We start from the raw sequence: 21,731 nt of genomic DNA on the forward strand, positions 1-21,731 counted from the left end.
ACAGCCACATTTTTCTTTCAATGTCAAAACTGAGGTAATCAAACAATAGCCTAAATATGTCTCACTATAAAAAAAAAGGTATGAGGTAGTAAATCCATATTTTTACTTCCAAAGTCAAAACTGTGAGATAATCAATCAAAAAGTCTGATTTATGCTAATTATTCAAAATGATGATGTAATAAATCCATATTTTTACTTCCAAAGTTAAAACAAAAAAAATCAGGCTTACTACATACTTCATGAGATATTTAGTCACATTTTTGACTTCAGTCGAAGTTATGAGATAGTCAATCAAAATTATAGCCTAATCATAATTTCATCATAAATATCACTGGACTTACCCTTTTACTCAGTTTTCTTCTTCATCAGAGGTTTATAGATTATATATAGATTTAGATATAAAAAAAACCCTGGGTTCAGTTTTGAGTCATCAAAGTTTCTTTAAAAGCATTAAATGTGCAGCTATTATTATATAATTTAGGGTACTAAATCTGTAGATACGTTGGCAAAAGATTCCCAATTGTTAGCATCCAAAAGGAAAAATAGTTTTGAAAACGACTGCATTTATTCCAAATCATTCCATCAGATTACTGTAAGATCATAATGTCATTGCTCATATCCGTGTTTGTTCATTTATGTAGGCTGAAATGATGGGCTATCGGGTAGGCTATTGCTCATTATATCGTCAGAATAGAGACAAAGACAATGCGATAGAGTTCACTTTTGGCCATTCGCATCAAAACATATGAAAACTGAAGGTTTCTCGATCGGGACCAGATGCGCTTTTACGCACTCAGTCTCCAGCACTCACACTCTGCCGCTTTTTACGCACACTAGATATTTGACTCCTCAGTCGTCGGCACGATGTCAAACGTCAGAAAACCGCATTATTCTATAGGAAGAGGCCGTGTGTCATTCATTTTAGACTCTTGAGAGGGCCAGTTTGTTTCTCGAACACGACATGACCAACTCATTAATGGTTTCACTGGGGTTTGCTTAGGCTTTCTTTCCCCGTTCCACTTCAGACACCATAGATCTGCCAAAGAGGGATTTGTAACTTCAGGATTTACTTGAAAATCCTCGGAATCTGCGGATATCTCTCCCAGGGATACGTCAAAAGGAGACCATGATAGCTTTATCTTTCCTCTACGCGTTTTGCATGTGCATGAGTTTAGTCTGTCCTTTGCTGGGAACAGGGTTTGTTTATCGCTTTCCAGGCATCACTGTGCAACGGCAGCGCATCAAATCGGAACAGAGCGGCAACACTGGACCGCCAGATACCGGGTCCCGTACCCAACTCAGGTGAGCACATGTGCGCACTGGAATGGCGCCTTTTTACGGCACATGTTAAATGTAATCCTAGTGTTAGTGTTTCAGTTTGTTATTTTCCCACGTTTTCACATTTGCACATTACATATTAGTTCGACTCCATTGGGCTATTGATTGTGTATGACTTCTCTCATACAAATTTTTAAAGTGTGAAATCTATTTCATTTGTATTTCAGGAACTGGTGTCAGTATACTGTTTCCAGAACAGTGTCCTGTCAGGTGCACAATGGGACAGAAACCACAGTTCAGAGAGTGTTTCAGGGCTGTCGATGGCCCGGACCCTGCTCGAAAGTCATCAGGTACTTTCAGAGTCCTCACAGCTGCCCCCTTTTCAGCCAAGTCCTCTTCTCTTGTGACCTCTTTCAGTTGTCTGTGATAATGATACTGGTTTTCTGTTCAGAATCATCCTGTATGGTGGCCGGGGTAGATTTAGTGATTTGGGGGCCATGGGGCATCTGTCCTGCATTATTTTAACACTTAAAAGTGTTGATACTGGCACCTTTTACAAAAGTAAAACTATTAATAGGACAACACTCTAAATATACTGTACTGCATAAAAATATTCCAATAATGCAAGTATTATCAACTGAAAGTGAAAAGAAGGGACTGAATCCTAACTATTATAAGTGGATAATGCTGCATAAAATGGACATATTATGTAAAGTACATATAATTAACATTCCCAATTCAAATCTGGTCAACCATTTTCTTCTCTCATTTCTGTCCTCGTTATACTGTCAAAAAAAGGTCCCAAAATACTGAAAAAACAAGAAAGAATCAGACAATAACACTTGGCAGTTTGATCATGTCTGTGTGTTTGTACTGTATGTACGGTATGTGTGTGTTTCTGTGTGTAGCTACACCACATGTCCCTTAAATCAGTGTCCATGGCTGCTTTCTACAGCTACAGGACCCTGATCAGGCCGTCCTTCAAGGTTACCTACAAGCAGGTTACCACACTGGAGTGGAGATGCTGCCCAGGGTTTGTGGGAGAAGAGTGTCGTGAAGGTGAGTTTCTTAGCTTCTTTTTTTTCTTCTTTCACATGATGCAACTTTCTCTAATAGGAGTGTGGTCAGAGTCTCTTGGGGACTGAAATAAAGAGCCATGTGTTTTTCTTAGGCATCTGTGTCTTTTTAGCAGCACCAGGCAGCTTTACCCACATCAGTGCCTTTTTTTAAATGTTTGGTGGTGTGTAGTTGGGTAGCTTGCTAACTGTCCTTCTGTGCAGGAGTTGGCCTATTGATATGATTGTTAAGTTGTTTTGAATCAAGATTGAAAGCCTGTTTTTGGATACTTTTGGGAACACAGACTGCAGTTAACAGTCACAGTCGAAATAGATCTTGTGCTCTGTGGTTTTGTACCTTTGCTTATACAGCCCTACATTCAAGATGGTCCTGTGCCTGGAAGGAGGATTAAAATCTCTGTCTCTCTCTGTATCTTGCTTTCATTGTACGTGTGTGTGTGTGTGTGTGTGTGTGTGTGTGTGTGTGTGTGTGTGTGTGTGTGTGTGTGTGTGTGTGTGAGCATGTGCACTTCACACACACCCATACTGCTCTGTTAATTGCAGACAGCAGAGAGGCAGTCTTGCCTGTCTCTCCCAATATCCTCAGAGGAACGTCCAGCAGAGCAGCTTGTAAAGTGAGAGGTGGTCTTGGTCTCGGTGAGGGGCAGCACTGCTTCTGGATACCACAGACCGCGGACTTTAAGCCCAGTAACGACTAAAATTTACACCCATGGGCGAGCCACCACAGGCATCCTGAAGAACCCAGGCAGGAGGGTGGATGGAGGTCTAATGTTGGCCTCCTTAACGCTGTGTATATATATATATGTGTGTGTGTGTGTGTGTGTGTCCACTGCTCACAACCACAGTGACAAACATGTTTTCACATATTGTAATTTAAACATTGCAGATGCCTGTAAAAGTGTGCTTAAAATGTGCATTGGCAAAGGCAGCATTGGGTGAGATAGAGTTATTTTAACAACTTTCTATTAAAATTATTTAGTACACCCAGCAGCAACTTGGTAGATATTTTTTGGGCTGGCCAATACAGCAATTTTGTATGTAATTGAAAAACACTGACATGGTCTGTCCACATTTGTCCAAGATTAACAGTTACCTCAATGAGCAAGTTTTGCTTATTGGTCATAATTACCACACCTTGTTCCATTTTGCAGAATTATTCATTGTTGCATTTGGATGGGCAGGATTTGCCACGAGTTAAGAAAACACACAGTAATACTAAACACAGATATATAAACATAGACATTATTACAAAGCCTTTGGAAACCATTATTTACCCGGCCGTGGATATTATTCCACACTAAGATTAACACATAGCCATATCCGCTCAGTCTGTACTGCCAGAGATTATGGTTCACTTGAGACCAAAGTGGTTGCAGGAGTGTGAAGAAGTAATCTGGCTGTTTATTTAACGTTTGCGGAAATGTATTTGCAAGTTCTAATGGCTATAGAACAAGGGGGGAAATTGCCTCCATATGGAGAGACAGAGTTTGACTCAGAGAGGAGACCTTAAAGACAGAGGCTGATGTCACTGACAGTCTGCTTCACACTGAGGTGTGGAGGGAGAGCTGGCTGGGGTCAGCGTGTCGGAGTCAGACAAAGAGAGGACACTGAGGGGAGAAAGTTAGGACGACTGCACAAGAAACAACAAGGTGTTAGAATTGGCAGCGGAGGAACAGCTATGTAGCAAGAGAAGAGACGAGAGAAGTGAAGGATAATGAGGAGTGTTTTTCTGTCCCACAGGGCTCCAGCTGCTACAAGCTGCACAGACGGCAGCAGAGCAGAGAGCCTGTTCTGTGGGAAAGTGGCCCCACAGAGATTAATGAGCGTGACACTCCTCCAGGTCTTTGTAACATACGTGACCGTGCTAAGATCAGGCTACAGCTCTGACTGAAGACTGCTTCTCCTCAAGTAGATTAACCTCTGTGCAATAGTCGGGGATTTCAGTTAGTTTAAATTTATATCAGGAACTGGAATTGGAAATAATGATTGTTCTTCAAAATAATACCATAGGAGAACATTTTAAAACAAATGTTTTCATTAGTTCTTCTAGAAAAGCTTTGTATTAAATAGTGTAAAGATCTTATAGGCTGGCCATTTTCAAGATATATTGCCCTCATGGCTTTCATTTTTGGATAGCAATTATATAAATACAGACATTTTTCTGTTATGAAACTTTATGCTTCGGTTTTTGTTTGGGATTAAATTACCAAGGTATTCCGTGTTAATTAGCGAGCTTCAGATGTGTTGTTTGGTAGATTTTGTTGCCTTTGGACCGAGCCAGGCTAGCTTTTCCCCTCTGTTTCCACTGTTTGTGCTAAGCTAAGCTAACTGGCGGTGGGCGACAGCTTAATTATTACTGTACAGACACCAGAATTGTATTAGTCTTCTCATCTAACACAGAAACCGAATAAGGATATTTTCCAAAATGTTGAACCATTCCTTTAAGCGTGGACAATTTTGATTGGTAACAGAATCCTGTATGAGCGTTTGTCCCTTTATCCTTGTGTCTTTATTCAGCCAACACTTTACATGCAGCTCTGTGTAGCAGAAAACTGCTGTAATGGGGCTTTGGGCCAGCTGTTTTATCAGAGGACAGCCTTAACCAATGAAGATGACATCACCTCTGGTCTTAGTTTGATGGGGTTCTGGCTCCACTTCAGAGGTCCCCGAGGCCCTCAGAGATGTAGATAAAGATACGAGAAGGCTAGAGTTGAAGTTAAATCTGTGTAAGTTGAGGAGATGCTTGTTCCTCTCACCTCTGTGCACGCTCTTGTTGTTTTCGTCTTCTGAACCCTGAATCCTTTTCTGCCTTACTCTAAAGTCTCATTCTTTTGTTTTGTAAATGTTCTTGGTCTGCTGTGATCTGAGAAGTGTTTTCTTTGTTTTGAAATACAAAGGAATGCACTACACAATAAAAAAGGCCAACTAGACACATTATCATGTTGTTTGTAGGGTTTAGGATTCAAGTTTCTTGCCTCTTCCTTCAGACCAAATTAATGTTTCACAGGTCTGTCAAAATGTTTAGAACTGAAATGATTAGTCAATTAATCAGTCAATTGATTGAAAAATGAACTATTTGATCTATAATAATAATAATTCAAGTAATTGTTCAAGCAACAAAATGCTAAACGCAGCCTCCTCTGCTTTATTTTGTCTGGTGTGATACTAAACTGAAATTGTTGTCTGAATCTGAATACGTTTCATTGGACTTTACAATTTACATTTTTTACACCCAACAATTAACTGAGAAAATAATCTGCAACAATGACAGCAAAAAATGACATTCAGCACTTGAATCTGAACAAACCTGAAAAAGTGATGCTGTAGTTTGAGCTGGTCATTAAATATGCAATGGCAAGTATTTCCACTGTTGGTTTTGGCTTTTACAGGTCATCTAATATGTTTGCCGCATTAGTGTGTGCTTTTTTTTCTGGCCTCTGTTATAACCTTTTAACACTCTGAAATATCATGGAGCTTGTGGCCGAGCCCCACAGCCGAGCTGGTTGCAAAGCCTGAATTTTTCTGTGTTTGCTAATGGAAAGTGGGCGTTTACTGAATACATATGGTTGACACCCTGACCCGTCAATATTTTTGACAGTCTGGTTTGTGCTGGCTATGTAAAGTGCATCTCAAGATTTACATTTTGCTTTCAGCAGAGTTGTGCTAACACATGACGGCATGGAACACATTTGGGAGAAATGTGTTCGTAATTACCCTGCTGCTGGCCTCTGCCCCCCTCCGCCCCGCTCCATCACAGCAGTATCCCAGCACCTATCTGCACACATGATCATATTAACAGTAGGGATCATGGGTAACGTCTGTGTGTGAGGGAACCATATCTAAAAAGAAAGTGCCAGGACCTCCCCTGATGGAAGCAGTAACCTTTGATCTCATGCAAAAGCTCCGGAAAAGAAGTTTAACAAAGTTTAATGCTGGGTGTGCCAGCACAGGATTTTTTAAAGTTAAGTTTAACGATGCATTTCATGAAAGAGGTGAAAAGGTGGCTGAAAGCTCAGTGTGTCAAACGTGTTAATTTGTAAACATTACAACTATGAAGCTGCTAAAGTCACTGTTTCCCCTCTGCAACTGGATGAGGAGGAAGTGAGGGAAGTGTGTTAAATCCTATTGTTGGAGGGATTATCTAGAACACCAGCTTTATTATATTATTTCTAAAATAAATTTCTTCCATTTTTCCATTTTATCATCTGCTCTCATTCCCTTGCAGGCCTTTGCTGTTATGCGCTTGCCTTTTCTTGCCAATGCTGTGCTCTTTATCTTCTATAGTCCTTGCTGCTTTCCACTTATCTAACTTCCTATGTCCTTTAGATCTGCCGCTCTCCTCTCCTTGGAGTAAAGTGATAAAACAGAACCATATCCCACATGTGCTCTTCTAGACTGCAGCCTCTATGGTGTGAGGATATGACTGATGTCTCTGTTACATCCCTGGCTGTGCTCAAATGTAGGCCAGACGGTACCCTTTGACCTGCTGGGAGCTATGGGATAGCTTAGCAGTTCCTGGTCCTAGTCTGATTTGCCTGATGGATGATGATCTATCTGTCCACACTCCTTCTGTGTTTTTCCATTTCTTTCATCAGCTTATCATTGGGTCTTCCTGCCTCCATTTGTCCCTCTGACTCTCTGTCAGCAACTCCATACATCTGTTTATGCTGAGTTAGGTAGTTCCTAAAAAGCTTTGCCTGTTAAAAGGGTGTGTGTGCTGCCTTCAAGCCCTGTTGGCAATGTTCCGCTTGCAAGTTTGGAAGTCATTTGAAATGTTTTGTGTTTTGTTTTGTTTTTGCTAAGAAACACGGCAATGTTGTTTGAGGTGGCTTCTCTTATCAACACACAGTACTAAGTTATGCACAAAATAGAAACAAAACTGTGAGTCTTCAGCCATGCTAGCTGCTCTGTACCTAGGCACAACAGGCATTGAGCTAAATACTAACATCAGCAATGACAGTGTTAACATGCAGCAATATTTGTTTACCATGTTTGGTAAGCACCCTGCAAACTTAATTAATTTATCATGTTAGTATGCTAAGATGTACTGCTTAGCACTAAACAAAGTGCAGCTGAGGCTGGTGGGAATGCCATTAGTTTTTTTGGTATCAGGTGACAATCCAAAGTATTTGACACATTTTGATCTGATGATGGCGCTAGAGGCATCTAGGAATCACCTGATTCATCCTGAGGGATAAATTAATGTCTGTGCCAGTTGTTGAGACATTTAACTTCAAACTGAAAATGGAAGGAAAAGTCAGGGAATCACCAAAGTCAGTGGAATTCATCCTCTGGGGACCATGAAATGTTTATACAAAATTTCACGTGATCCAGTTGTCTGGACTTCTCTCTAAATTGATCATCCAACCGATTGAACAGTATTGCCACAAACAACAGTATTGCCACTAAAGCCCCAAAATTTTACATTTACACTCCAACTTACATCAAAAAATTATAAATAACCAACAGTAGACTTGCTGGCTTTCATAACTTCTATAGTCTCTACTTTCTTGGATCGTCGACGTGTTTCAGCCTCTGAAAATCACTAATAAGAGAATTCTGTATTTCTTGCAGTTCCAACATTGTTGTGGCATTCACAAGTTTTCACCTCACACTTACACTATTTCTGATATGTCTTGTGAGCTGGTATTTTCTGCCACTCTTCCTCTTTCTGTCTGTGTGTTTCCCACATTTTCATTCTCTCTGCTTCATCAGACACAGCTGACAAAACCATTTGAACCTCAGAAATGTTGCCTTTTATTTCAGCCGATCAGTGTGTGATCGCCTCCCTTCACCGAATTCACACAACATCATCTCATAGCATGACGATGACTCTATGTCTGTGCACCAGCAGGGCCATCCATCTCTAACTGTGGATGATGTGTTGCTATAGTGTTTCAGCACCACAGCAGTGTCTGCTGCCTGAAGGGCCGGACAGAGTGCAGCGTGATCAAATGTGTGCATGCATTCTGGTAGCATGAGGGAATGACAGAGAAATTAGGTGCACTCTCAGATTGGAAGAGATTCAGTCTGTCATTGTTTCATAACAACGCCTGTTGAGTCGCTGCATTTTGTGAGCAGGAATGTCAGATTAATAGCGGTGCCTCATTGTGGTTCTGAAGTCTATTATATAGTCATATCTTGTTCTGCATGAAATAATGGCACCGCACATCAAAGGTTATTGGAAATGATGTCAATCGCCAAGTATTTCTTGCTTGCAAAAGGTTGCAAAGCCTCAGTTAAAATAAATGGTGTGTGGCCTGTCAACTGGCATCATGGTGAAAAATGCTAAATGGTCCCACTGTGGGCTACTAGACATCTTGGTTTTCAGAGAAAGCTCCGTTCACCGTCCTCCACCAGCCACCGCAGTCAAAGTGGGTGTGTGATTTAGTGAGTGAGAGAGTTTGTGACAGTAGGAGTGTATGTGTGTGTGTGTGTGTGTGTGTCTGTCTGTCTGTTTGTGTGGGCGTGTGTTCTGTGCCAGCTGTTCTCCATGCCAGCAATAGTTGACCACTTGCTGGCTGGGGCCGACACACAGCAGGCTCCTGGGACACAGCCAGCTCTTAGAGACTGTCTACACACACACACACACACAAAGAGCTTACAGACTGGGCACACACTTGTTTGTGTATCTTGGGTATGTGACAGCAACTCTTAAGAAGGTCCCAGAAGATGTTTCAATACATCATCCTTCTGTCCTGCTCACACAGACAGACAGAGCAAAGAATTTAGTGGCAATCAAAATGACTGTCCCCAGCTGTGTGCGTCATGGTTTGTCTTGTGGTTGAGGTTTTCGATGCGTGTGTGTGTGTGCGTGTGGTTTCTTTGATCTGTATCCAGGTCTAATGTAGGAAATGTAGCTGTCTGAACAAATGATGCCCATAGTCTGACATACACTCTTGCCAATATATCCTGGTTTGTCTTGTATTGTAGACCACACAATAATGGAAGCAATGAGTCATTAAACTGGTCGTTGTTTTTGTAGAATGCTGACATGAAATATGTTCTTTGTTTTGGTTCCTCTGATGTTTAAATGAAGATTTATCGTCCAAGAGTCTTTTTAATGTTATTTACACTCTGTGCTTTGCCTGGAGGGAGCTTGATTCAAGCAGCCAGTCTGCTTTAGTCTCTCATCGCCAGACTTAGCAATTGAGCTTATCACATAAGACTAATGTCAGTGTTGCTTCCACATGATGTTATTTATGGACATGTAATCCATTTGCATGCTGTATTACCCAACAGTCTGATATTTTTTTACTAATAACATTTTAGGGTTATGGTTAAGTATACTGTTTCCATGGTCATTTTAAATATTTTCACTTGTCTTGGAATATTGCATTTGCTCTGTCGTTCATGTAAATAACAAAACACAATGAAGAAATGATGAATTTAAAAAGAATGATCCTAGCCTTGGAATAAATTTCAGTGAATTTCCAATAATATCAGACAAGATGTAGCATTTGAATATTTGATCAACTCAAACATACACATCCTTCCTTCACTTCTCTTTGGAGCAGAAAAAGTTTGCAGTTCCTTTTGTTTACTTGGCTTCCCACTAAAGACAACACTGTTCTGAATCTTTCCCATGAGCTGAGTACAGTCCAAGAAAAATAACCCTGTCTTATGTTGCCATGGTGTAATTATGGATCCAAACAGACCCTATAGCTCCGGTCCCGTTCTAAACATCAGCTTGAGCACAGCGGAAGTTTGGTTTTCTAACCCAACATAATTAAATTCCAACTGCAGGAACAGACATCTCACCCGCCACCTTTAGAAAAAAAACTAAACATAAATTCACAGTTGTTTTGCTCTGGTTCACATTTATGCTAGATTGACTCAGTTCTGGTGTTTTCCTGTGGTGTGTGTTTATGACATTACGAGATATGGCTGGTATATTTCTGGCTCTCTTTGGAAGAATTGGATGGGTTAGCTCATTAGGAGTGAAGAGTCGACCTGGAGAAGCCTTACTTTAATGTCTGGGGAGCAGAAAGCCAGGCTGCTTTACTTATTATGTTTTCAATTGATCGTGTACAGCAAATCAGCTACTAGACATGATGTATTTTGAGTACTACACTGTCAATATCACTCTCTCTGCCTACATTTGAAAATGCACTAATTTCTCTGAAGCTTGTTGAAAAGTTCAATCAAGTGTACAGACATGCCAGTGGCTTTGTGAGGCTGAACGACAGTGCTTTGAGCTAAATGCTAACATCACATGACAATGCTAACATGCTCAAAACCTAGAATGTGAACCATATGGTGGCGCTAGAGGAAAAAATCAGGGGATCATCAAAGTCATTAGGATTCATCCTCTGGGCCTGAATGAAAAAGCTTTTGTGTCAGTTTGTCTTGTTGATGTTAAAATATTTATTGGATGCACGACAGAAGTGGTTCTCAAATCTTTTTCACGTCATGGACCCCTAAACTGACAAAAGTTAGACCAAGGCAGTCCCATTTTTGCTGGGAACCGCCTTAAGGACCCCAGCAACCCCACTTTGAGAACCACTGCACTAGAGGAAAAGATGGGATCATCAAAGTCATTAAGATTCATGCTCCAAGGACCATGAATGTCTGCTCCAAATTTCTTGACAATCTATCAAATAGGCCTAGTTGTCAAGATATTTGACTAAAAAACAAACATGTCAACCTCATGGTGGCAAGTGAACGTCTGGAGATTGCCAAAATCATCAAGATTCATCCTCTGGAAACAATGTTTGTACAAAACTTCATGACAGCCCATTGAATAGTTATAGAGATACAGAGATATTTCAGTCTGCACCAAAGGGGTAGACCAAATGTCTGAGCGTCTGACTGACTGACACACCGACTGCCATTCCCAGAGCCACACCGCTAGCGTGGCTAAAAACTCAATGTAACCATATCATCACAAAATAACTCTTGGAATGCGTCACAGTTTGATGTTCTGTATATAACAGAGAAACAGTGTCAAGAGGGTGGAGACCTCCTCTGGGCCGATGATGAATAACTGTGGAGGAGATGAAGGCATATCAGTTTATCAGTCCTCACACATTTGGGAGCCTGTGATTGCCCGCAGTCTTGCTGTTGTGCTTTCATGTCCTTGGTTGTGTAGCCACTGAAGCATGCTCAATGCATACAGTCAGTCACAACAAAACAGCTCATGTGGGGACATTTTGGCCTCGGCGGTTGAGCAGCTCAGTATTTGGGCTTGATGAATCTTGAGGAATGTGTTTTGGGTTGAGCTGTTGATTGTTGTTTCCGATTGTGGCTGCGCTCCAGGGTGAGATTCAAGATGTTGAAATGAGGCATTGAGAAACCGCACCCAAACAGTCCAATACACCACTGGACTTGATGTGCATGGTTATAGACACACAGGCATGGTACAGAAATTCACCCTGTCCTAATACAGTGAAGCTGAAACCTCAGCAGTTGCCATTAGTACCCTGTGTGCTGGGGTCAGAGACGCTGATTTAAGTAAACTAGAGCTGTTTGGGTCATTTTCTTTTTGTTGCGTTAGTTATTTATGAGCACAAGTTGTTCCTCGTTCTAGGTATCCCTGCTATGACCACAATGTGGGTGGGTCCCGTCTGTGGGACTGACAGCTGACATTCCAGACTTCTTATGAGCCATGGGATGGAGGAAGGCTCACATTTAGAACAAATACTGGGTTTTTCTATGAAACTATGCTGTTCTTCGTTTTGGATTTTGGAGTACAGCTCATGTGAAGGATCCAAAAATGCAGTACAGCCAGGAATGTGTAGGTATCTGTGGGTCTAGTGGCAGCTAGAATGGTATAATTGAGTATAACACAGAAAGCTGCTGGCACACAAGAATGTCATATGGTGCATGCACATGAATATTATGCGGGTGCTGACAGCAAAAATGAATGCAAGAAATCTGAGAAAATAAGCATCAATGCTGTTTCTAAAATTATATATCTGGCATTATTTAATATTTATTGTCAACAACAACAAAACACCAAAACCAACAAGTCTGTCTCTCAATTCATACTGACTTTGCTACCCTGTCTGTGACACCTAGCTCCAAACCCACTCTTTCCTACTGAAGATGAATCTTTTCTGAACGTTAGCAACTAGCTGGTGAACATAGTGGAACATTTAGCAGCTAAATAGCCAGATATTTCCCTCAGGAGTTGGTGGAGTATCAACAGCACCAGGACGGTATATGTTGGATTTACTACGCAATCTACAGTGTCATTTAGATATATTAGGCTTTGGCAACACAAACAATACAGTTTAGTTGGATCACTTCATTGTATTTGGTCTTTTCCAGGGATTTGTTGACAGAAGAATATAGAGTATCATGAGACTTCTCCTGTGTATTCTACTTTAATGCTGTGAAGACAACCAGATACTTTGTTAGGTAAATTAAATTGAAGGTAGACAAATGTAAGTCATTCTTTCATCATTCTTTCTAAATTTGGAAATGGCAGTGAAAATATGTGGTGTGTAAATGTGTTTGTTTGCTTTTCCATGTGCTATACACAGTTAATGGCTTTGGTTTTAGTATCTGGAGGAGGACGTGAATGTGGGTATTCAGACCATCACTGAGAGCGGGCAGACAGACAGAAAACATGCCGAGTCATGAGACAAGCAGGTGTGTGTGTGAGAGAGAGGGTATGTGTGTCAGCAACAGAGAGAATTAGAGAATTCTATGAGAGGCGTAATAATATTTACTCTGTGAGTGAGTGAGTGACATGATTTAAGGAGGAATTTCTAATAAATTCTTGGGTCTGGTTTGATGGACATTGTTCTTGTGTATCTTGGCCTGACCTGCTCAGTGTGAGATATAGAAAGATACTACTGATGGTGCCAGGACGAATAAAGAAACAGGGATGAAAGAGACAAGGCAGAGACAGAGGGAACGGAAAAGACAGATGGAGAAGAAGCAGCATGTACAGTATGTCTGCTAATGTTGAAACTAAACTCAGCGTGCCTGTTTTTTCTTTCTTACAGACCGTATGAACTGTACCAGTTTCACTGACATGAACAGCAGAATAAATGCCATCGAATCAAAGGTAAAGAGGATCCGTACGCGCCTGTCTTTATGAACACCAGAGTACCAGAGTGCAGATGTGTATGTGATCTGCTGCTCTTGTTCCAGATCAAGCTGTTAATAGCGGGACGTTCATTCCTGCCGAGCAGTTTACCAGAGGTTTCAACAGACAACGAGGTGGACACACCCCATCCCACTCCCATCGGACCGCCGTTATACCTTCCACCAGGTATCAACACGCCACAAAACATGCTTTCTGACATATATAGTGGAGATATTGAAGAGCTGTTTCTTGATCTCTTAATGCCTGTAGAAAAAGTCACAAAGTCCGACATTTACATCACACATTATGATACAAACAACATTGTAAGTGACATTTTGTATTTTTCAGCCTACAGTACATCCATTTGGCTTTAGTGATGTGTGCTGATGCATGCTGCTCATGTTTTCGTGGATGTTTGGAAATATTTGATATTTGATTTATTTTTCCCTTATTTCTTTGACTATCCTCGCTAACAGACAGCAAGGAGGTTGAAGGGGTTCTACAAAAATTTTGTATTGCACTTCCATAAAGTCGGGACACTTGTAAGAAACAGAATTAAAACAACAATAACAACACTAAAAAAGTTTTACTTGAAGCGGCACTTCTTTCAAAGTCCCCACATCTCCAGTTTGTATCACACCCTTTCTGTTAAAATGTTTATGTCTTAAGCCAAGCTGAAATAACCCAGATGAAAAATGTTGAAAGCTCCTCCAGAGCCACAGAAGACATTTACAACTTTTCACCTGTTGAGTCTTACTCAAGTGAACTGAACTTAATGTGTAAAATCAAAGGAGCGCCCCTTTAATCATTTTAGATTTAGATTTAGAAAAATTTGACTGACTGTTTCTTTATTTTTTCTTGGAGTACCAGGAGGTAGAGGGCCTCCAGGGCCCATCGGACCACCAGGACTTCCAGGTTCTGCAGGATCTCCTGGTCCAGCTGGAAGAGCAGGCCTCCCTGGACCCATCGGTAAAATATCTTCTGACACAACAGTTTCATCTGCTCATTAAAAGATGATTTGAGGACAATTGACAAATCCTTGTATAACATGATTGCTTGATTAATTGTATTTTGTATTTTATCTCGGTGCTTAGGACCAAAGGGGGACAGAGGTCTACCAGGAGAAATAGGTCTCCCCGGCCCTCCTGGTCGACCGGGTCCTCCAGGGCCGAACTCCTCTCCTATTCTGCGGGGTGACGTTTTTCATGCGGACAATCAAGGTGAACAGACCTCAAATTCACTCTTTTACAGTAACTTATGTCTAAACTGTCCCAGATTGCCTCAAATGAGAACACAATAGAAGCCGATCTTACACACATGGTTGAATTCTGACCCAAGAACAATTGTAAAACCATTCAAGCATCCAGTTTTTGGATGGTCTGAATTGATGCCAAAACCACAGGTCCATTTTGATGAATTGTGTGCTTCACCAGTTTCAAACACTCTTATATCTCAGATACATTATGTCCATCCTGTTCTCTTTGCAATCATTTTGTCAAGCAGAACATTAACCCTGGCCAGATGGTTTTCTATGTATGGAAAATGATTTAAAAGGGGTAACAGGTGGAAGCTAAGAGACAAATGCATGCTGTAGCTGTTACCAGGAACTATATGCGTCTTTACTTTCAGCAAAGGACTTCAATGCACAATGGAGAGGGTATTGTTTCTTTGCAGCGAAGGGCTGGCTTAGATTTAGTTTAATTGTGTCCGTGTGTTTTGCTGCTGCTGAGCCACTGTTTACTGGAACCGCATTTAGCACCACCATGGCCAAATGCCTGCGTATAAATCACAAGATTACCTCAGGTGGTTTTGAAGTGACTGAATCAAAGAGAAAAATATTTTGAGGCATTTTCTTTCATCTTAACATCTTTAAGACAGCCTCACTTCTTTGTCTACTCCCCACAACGATCTGTACAATCAAACATCTATAGAGGAAAATAATTGTTTTCTCATAGTCAAAAACATTGAAATCTTCATATCCTTTGAAATATACAAGATGAAAGAAAAAGCCCCTGTGTAAAAGCTCACGTTTATAACCTAGGTTTCACCACAGGGGGGCAGTAGAAGGCCATGCTATAATCATTACCTCATGAAGACGGCTGGCTCCGATTAGGCTTTTGGCTGAGTCTGCCTTTCTGAGCCCGGGACTGTGTCTGCGGGTCTGGAACTATGTAGATTTGGGTCTGTGGGACCATGTTAGCTGAGGGGGGCCAACTGGCTGTAAATCAGGCCTAATTTGTTAGCTGTCAGCACAACAGTCTGCGTTTGGGGGAACAGGCTGCGGCCCTGAGCCAAAATCTGGGCTAGCTATAAACGAGGGAGGGAGATAGTCTGCCACTCATGTGGAGTTTCTTGGGGAGGCAGCCAGGCTCGAGGAGACTGTAACATTAGAAAATTAGTTCCAGAGGGAAATCTGCTCCTTCTAGACCTTTTCTGTGGACTGCAGCCACAATGTAACAGTGCTGTCTCAACACGGGGGGAGACTGATTCTAAGCATATGTTAAAGTGTAGAGGAAGTGGAAGTGTGGTGTGCTTGCAAACAAAATTTATACTTACAAGCATACTTTAAAATATCCTACATGCTGAGAACAAGGCACGACTTCCACCTTCTAAATGTTTTCTCTGAAGAGAGATCATGTACAAGCATTTAGTACTCCATTAAATGGGACCTCTTGTAGATTGACCAGCTGTTCCTGTCGATCACACTGGATTGAATCCTGCTATTGACGGATGATGAAACTCTGTAGCTTGACTGGTGACCATTGATGTCTTAACTTTTGCTGTTTGACACCCCAATAGTATACATATGGTATAACCTGTAGATACAGCAAGTCAAATTGTAAATCCAAACAAAGATGTCAACTATGCCCAAGATGTACAAAACACAGTAAACACAGTCTGTAGCTGCAGATCTACAGCAGCAGAACCAGTTTGTTTCTAAATCTAATTGTTTGCGTCTCCAATCGATCATGACTGACTAGTTTTGATTGGATTTCGCTTTCCTTCTAATTTTGCTCTATCTGAGAGGAAACTAGGTTTGCTGGTAAAGAAAATACAAGTTTACATTGAGTGTTTGGTATCTCGCTGCAGCCACAGCCTTCACCTTCAACTGTTTTGGAGGTTTGTTGAGCTCGAAGCAGAGTACAGAGTTGATATACTACAAACCTTTGAGTGAGACTTGAGTTACCAGGTTCTAGTGTGTCATTGTCTTCTTTTTGGTGCATTTACGTCTGTATTTAGAGCTGCTGATTTGAGATCAGATCAACCAAGATGCATTTCAGTGCTAAGAATGAACTGTGTGAAGTATGTCAAATATCAAGTGTTACAACTTTGGCAACATGTAGTTGGCAGGTTGCAGCCTATGAGTCACTTCTTTTACTATGCAGAGTGTTAATCAATGAAAGCATTTTAAGTATTAAATAGAGTATAATGTAACATCTGTTTGATTCTGTTGACTTGAGAAGAAAAGCTAAACGACATTAGTTAAAGTGTTACAGCAAGATACAATCCATCTCTTGCTGTAACTCCATTGTTAATGAACCTCAGTCAGGTTTTAATTTAATTTGATCTAATCTGTCGTTACAGTCTCCATTGTCTTTTTATGTGAAAAGGTCAAACTAAACTTTTCATTAAGACTTTTGTTTTTGTTTTTCTCCATCTGTCCAGCTCTCCCAGCTCCTCAGATCATAATCGGGCCTCCTGGTCCAGCTGGTCCTGTTGGACCGTCAGGTATGAATCTAAACTTTTTTCTGCCCACAGATTAGAGGGAAACGCCACAGAACAGCATGGCCTCAATCCAACACAGTTCATAAAACTTACATGTATGTGTATGTATGTATGTATGTATATTGTGCCGTGATTGAGTTTTGACTCTTTTGGATTGGTCCATCATTACAAATGCATTTAGTGCAACCAAGGTCTGCTCCAACTCACAAAACTTTATTTAAAATCAGGATCTCAGGAAACATGTTGTACTAATATACAGGAGCATGTGTCAGAAGAAGCCTTAAATACTGTGATTGTGTAGCAACAAAAGAGTGATGTTTTGAATTTTTACTATATAAGCATTTAATGAAACACTGGTACGAGCAGATGCAAATGTGAAAACATTGTTTAAGCCACTTAAATTAAGGGAACTTTAAAACAATTAAACATTGAGAATGTGGGGGTTTAAAGTGTTTATTTTGTAAACCCTGACAAATCTCTCTCAGAGGACACTATCATTTCTGAATTAAATTAAACTGTGTTAAATTGACTGAATTGAATTTCTTCATTGCACAATAGTCAGAGCCAAACTTAAACATTTTGACATTCATCCCCCTCATGTGTGAATGTTTTGGGAACAACACCACAGGCCCTCCAGGGCTGAGCGGACCTGCAGGGATGCCAGGCCTGCCGGGAGGAGATGTGAGTGTCTGTATGTGTTGATCAATAAAAATATCTATTTATGACTGGCATTGTTAATACCTTCTGTTTTCCTGCCATAAGGGCAAGGACGGTCTCCAAGGCAAGCCGGGGGATCTTGGGCCTAAAGGAGATCCAGGGGAAAGGGTGAGGCTGCTTCAAAAATTGTCCTCATTATTGGATTAGCGGGCTGGCTGTACAGATTTGATTCTGATGAACTATCAAAATGCTTTTTGTTCTACGTTTTGTAAATGGTTCTAGCTGTCATGCAATCTTAAACACATTAAAGGTGAACAAGCTTTTCTTCAAAGACACATTCGGAGCCGTGACTAATCCTCCTCTCTTGTTCAAGGCCAGGCCTCACTAATCAGGGCAGCCATGTCGGGTCCCCTCTTTTATCCGGCTCTTTAGTGGACCTCTGTCTTTAAACCTGATCCCCTTCCTCTACTAGCATGATTTAAGATGGGAGAGATGGTGAAGAGCCAGATTAGCATGGGGGATAAAGAATGTGTGTGTGAGCAGGACTCCTAAATGATTTCTCTCTGTTCCTTTTCTACCAGGGGCCTTCAGGTGTAACAGGCAAGCAGGGCCTTCCTGTAAGTATAAGGTTATTGTGTGGCATAAAACAACACACACACACACACACACACACAGATAACAAGGTTGTATTGCTTTTCACAGGGAGCACCAGGGCCAAAAGGAGAACCAGGAGAAGGCTTGAATGAGGTAAGAGACATTAGTATTTTTTATCTCTGAGCTCATTTGAAAAATTGTTCTAAATAAACATGATGGTGTTATTCAGGGCGAAACTGTGCAGCAGCTCAGGGAGGCCCTGAAGATCCTGGCCGAGAGGGTCTTGATCCTAGAGCACATGATCGGCGTTCACGGTAAAGAGAAAAACAGAGTTGGCGGAAACCATTTTTCTAGGCCTCAGAATGATTATGTTAAAGGAATACTTTACAAATAAAGCTCTCTAACACTCTCACATCACTAAATGGAAGGCTATAGCCTACAGTTAGCTTAGCTTAGCATGACTGGAAATAGGGGGAAACAGCTAGCCTGGCTCTGACAAAAGGTAGCAAAAGCCACCTATCAGCACCTCTAAAGATCACTCAGCATGTTATGTCTCGTTTGTTTAATCTGTACCAAAAAGTCTACGAACAATAATTATTTTTTGGCACTGAGCAGTTGCCAGATTACCAAGGGGTTACTGTTCCCTGCCAACAAATAGTCTGGCACACACATGATGTTTGTCCTCTTTGTTTTTTGATTTGGATTGAACACACAAGCTATAAGGTGTTAATTAGTGAACTTTGGAGGTGCTGGTAGGAGGATTTTGTTAACTTCAGGCAGAGCCGTGCTAGCTGTTTGCCCCTGTTTCCAGACTGCTGGCTGCAGTTTCATATTTAACAAACAGACATGAGTGGGTTCGACCTTCTCATCTAACTCTCCTCCAAAAAACAAATGAGTATATTTCCCAAAATGTCAAACTACTAATTTAAATCAGTAATTAAAGAAGAATGTTTTTTTGATAGTCGTTTTACAGTCGTTCATGTCTTTATGCAGACAACTCTGAAGGATCTGGATTTGGCAGCTTTTCTGACCCCATGTCTTTCCCTGCCATAAAGACCAAGCGCCTTCAGCCTGTTCAACCCCCACCTCAAACTCCAGTACTGGGGAAAAGACAAAGACAAGCTCCTCTTTAAGAGTATAGTCTCATTTTGTATGTATGTGAATACTTGTGATGGATGTGGCAGATTTTCCTTGACTTGAAGTACAGTTTTTGTTTATCTGCTATCATGTCTCTCATACCTTGATTATTACAGTTTATTTGCCTATCATTGTCTTTTTTGGTCACAGCTGTATAAATGAAGCTCTTTGCAGACATGAGATGTTGAGCATTTCATCCACATGAAAGACTTGAGCCTTTTGAACCTTGTTGCTGCATGATTTTAGTATACATAACCATTGCAGCAGCACGTGCACAATGTTGTACAATGAAATATTATCTCATAAAGTGTTGTGAAGGTTTTGGCATCTTTCTTTCCTCAGATAAAAGACTGCCTAGTAAACACATCACTTTCCTTGGCTGATGTTGCAAAGCTCCTCAGGTTGCGACATGAGTTCCCGAGAGCTGGACCCAAAATATACCATTTAGTGTCAAACACATTTTTGGAACGACCTCAGGGTTCATCTCATGTTAGCCTGTCAACCATATTTCTTCTTTCTCTCTCTCTCTCTGGTTGCTCTGCCTTGTTAAAATTGAGGTAAGACATGACAAGCTGCCAAGAATATCTGCTTAAAATAAAGTTAGGTGAAATGGATAGCATCTGGAGAGCGCACATCTGGAAAGCAAAAGGAAAGGATGCTGAAACAGTTGAGTTTTGGCCTGGAAACCGCAAACCATGCTCGGCTCCAGTGCTCCAGTACACCTTCACATGACTGGATGATGGAGCACTAAACCTGACAGAATTACATTGACTTCCTCACAAACTGCTTCTGAAATTTTTTTCTAAATTGATATGATTATTATTTAATAATTCTCTGAGAGAGTCTCTGTTGGTCGCTGAATAAAGCTTTGACCATGTCTGGTACAATCTTTGTTTTCTCCATTACACGGTTCATTATGTAAAAGGAATAGTTCAGTGTTTTGGGATTTCAGCTTATTCGTGAAGATTGACACCACTCTCATATCTGTATGCTTAATATAAAACTGGAGCCAGCACCTTAGCTTAGTACAAAGTCTGAAAACATGGGTAAACAGCTAGCCTGGCTCTGTTCAAAGGTGGAAAAAGAAATCCTCCTATCAGCACTTCATGGTGACGACAAGGCTGTGCTCACGGCATTCAGACTGAAATTTTGAGCAGCTGGGTGGGAAAAACTGGTCATGGCAGCCTCTGACATTACAGAAGTGTCAACAAACCTTTGGAGAAAGCGACGAAATATGGCTGCCCTCACTGACAGTTACATTAAAGAATATATATTAACACTAGTAGACCAATTCAAACAATTTCATAAGAGCAATACACTGTTAGTGTGCAGCTGGTTTAAGTTGTTAATGAAGTGCTACAAATATAACACAACAAAATAAACTAATTAAGGAAAGCTATCTGGTAGCAGCGGTGGTGACTATTTTTGAATAATGCGAGAAGACTCCCAAGTTAGAATAGCAGGAGATTTTTGTCTTCCCATTTTACTGACATGTCCCGGACAAGAAATATTCGGGAACATATCATCTGTAAAGCCACAACATGTTATTTTACACAGAAGTCTTTTGTATAGATTGAGCAAACAGGATATAACATGTTAATGTAGGGCCTTTACAGATGCTGGTAGGTGTTAGCTTCAGGCAGGGCCAGGCTAGCAGTTTCCCCCTGTTTCCAGTCTTTGTGCTAAGCTAAGCTAACTGGCAACTGCTTTTACCACAGAGACATGAGTGGTATTGATTTCCTCATCTAACTCTCAGCAGGAAAGCAAATAAGCATCCCAAACTGTAAAACTCTTCCTTTAACCATCATTAGCCGAAATGAGATGGATGTGTCTGTATCTGTTGTTCAGTCTCTGATAACATATGTTGTAGAGGTTTGAGTCTACTGGTTTACATGTACTTTTTAAATACCATTGTTTTGTTGGGTCTTGTGCATGTTTCATTATCTTTTATGCTAAAAAAAAGTTCAGGTGTGCTTTTCTGTTTAATTTGCGAGACATTGTGTTCAGCAGATATTTAAATGTGTGGATTATTGAAGTAAGATTAAAGTCACAACAACAAAGGGATTCATTTTGTAGAGTCACCACTTTATTGCACGCAATTACATTTACACAAGCTGCACGCCACAACTTCACAGTGTGGCGAGACTATTTACAGGCAGAATCTTCACTGCTGCTCCTCTTATTCCTCTTCTTCTCATCCTTCTGTTTCTTCCCCTCCTTTTACT

At 40.9% G+C, this 21,731-nt stretch overlaps 1 protein-coding gene across 2 annotated transcripts; it reads left to right on the plus strand.

Moving 5' to 3' along the window:
- Nucleotides 1-176: 176 nt before the first annotated feature.
- On the plus strand, nucleotides 177-20,383 carry LOC119882813 (collagen alpha-1(XXVI) chain). Of its 2 annotated transcripts, none has more exons than XM_038693079.1 (14): nucleotides 177-1,302; nucleotides 1,506-1,628; nucleotides 2,234-2,337; nucleotides 13,310-13,371; nucleotides 13,458-13,578; nucleotides 14,257-14,361; nucleotides 14,487-14,612; nucleotides 17,059-17,121; nucleotides 17,747-17,799; nucleotides 17,881-17,943; nucleotides 18,357-18,392; nucleotides 18,478-18,522; nucleotides 18,599-18,683; nucleotides 19,363-20,383. In XM_038693079.1, exons 1-14 carry the CDS (start codon nucleotides 1,127-1,129, stop codon nucleotides 19,500-19,502), a joined length of 1,302 nt encoding a protein of 433 aa, XP_038549007.1. In that variant the 5' UTR covers nucleotides 177-1,126; the 3' UTR covers nucleotides 19,503-20,383. The 2 variants fall into 2 exon arrangements, with proteins under 2 accessions (XP_038549007.1, XP_038549008.1); XM_038693080.1 differs by having other exon boundaries at nucleotides 14,263-14,361.
- Nucleotides 20,384-21,731: the final 1,348 nt, after the last annotated feature.

The sequence above is a fragment of the Micropterus salmoides genome, unplaced genomic scaffold (assembly GCF_014851395.1).
Source record: "Micropterus salmoides isolate LMB-PRFRI ecotype aquatic unplaced genomic scaffold, ASM1485139v1 Ms_hic_scaffold_3, whole genome shotgun sequence".
NCBI lineage: Eukaryota > Metazoa > Chordata > Actinopteri > Centrarchiformes > Centrarchidae > Micropterus > Micropterus salmoides.

Excerpts from the sequence above, each read along its gene's own strand:
- LOC119882813 (XM_038693079.1), top strand. The coding sequence starts at position 1,127 with ATGATAGCTTTATCTTTCCTCTACGCGTTTTGCATGTGCATGAGTTTA. Across the intron at positions 13,579-14,256 it reads GCCGTTATACCTTCCACCAG|TACCAGGAGGTAGAGGGCCT; the intron begins GTATCAACACGC and ends TTTTTCTTGGAG. Across the intron at positions 14,362-14,486 it reads AGGCCTCCCTGGACCCATCG|GACCAAAGGGGGACAGAGGT; the intron begins GTAAAATATCTT and ends CTCGGTGCTTAG.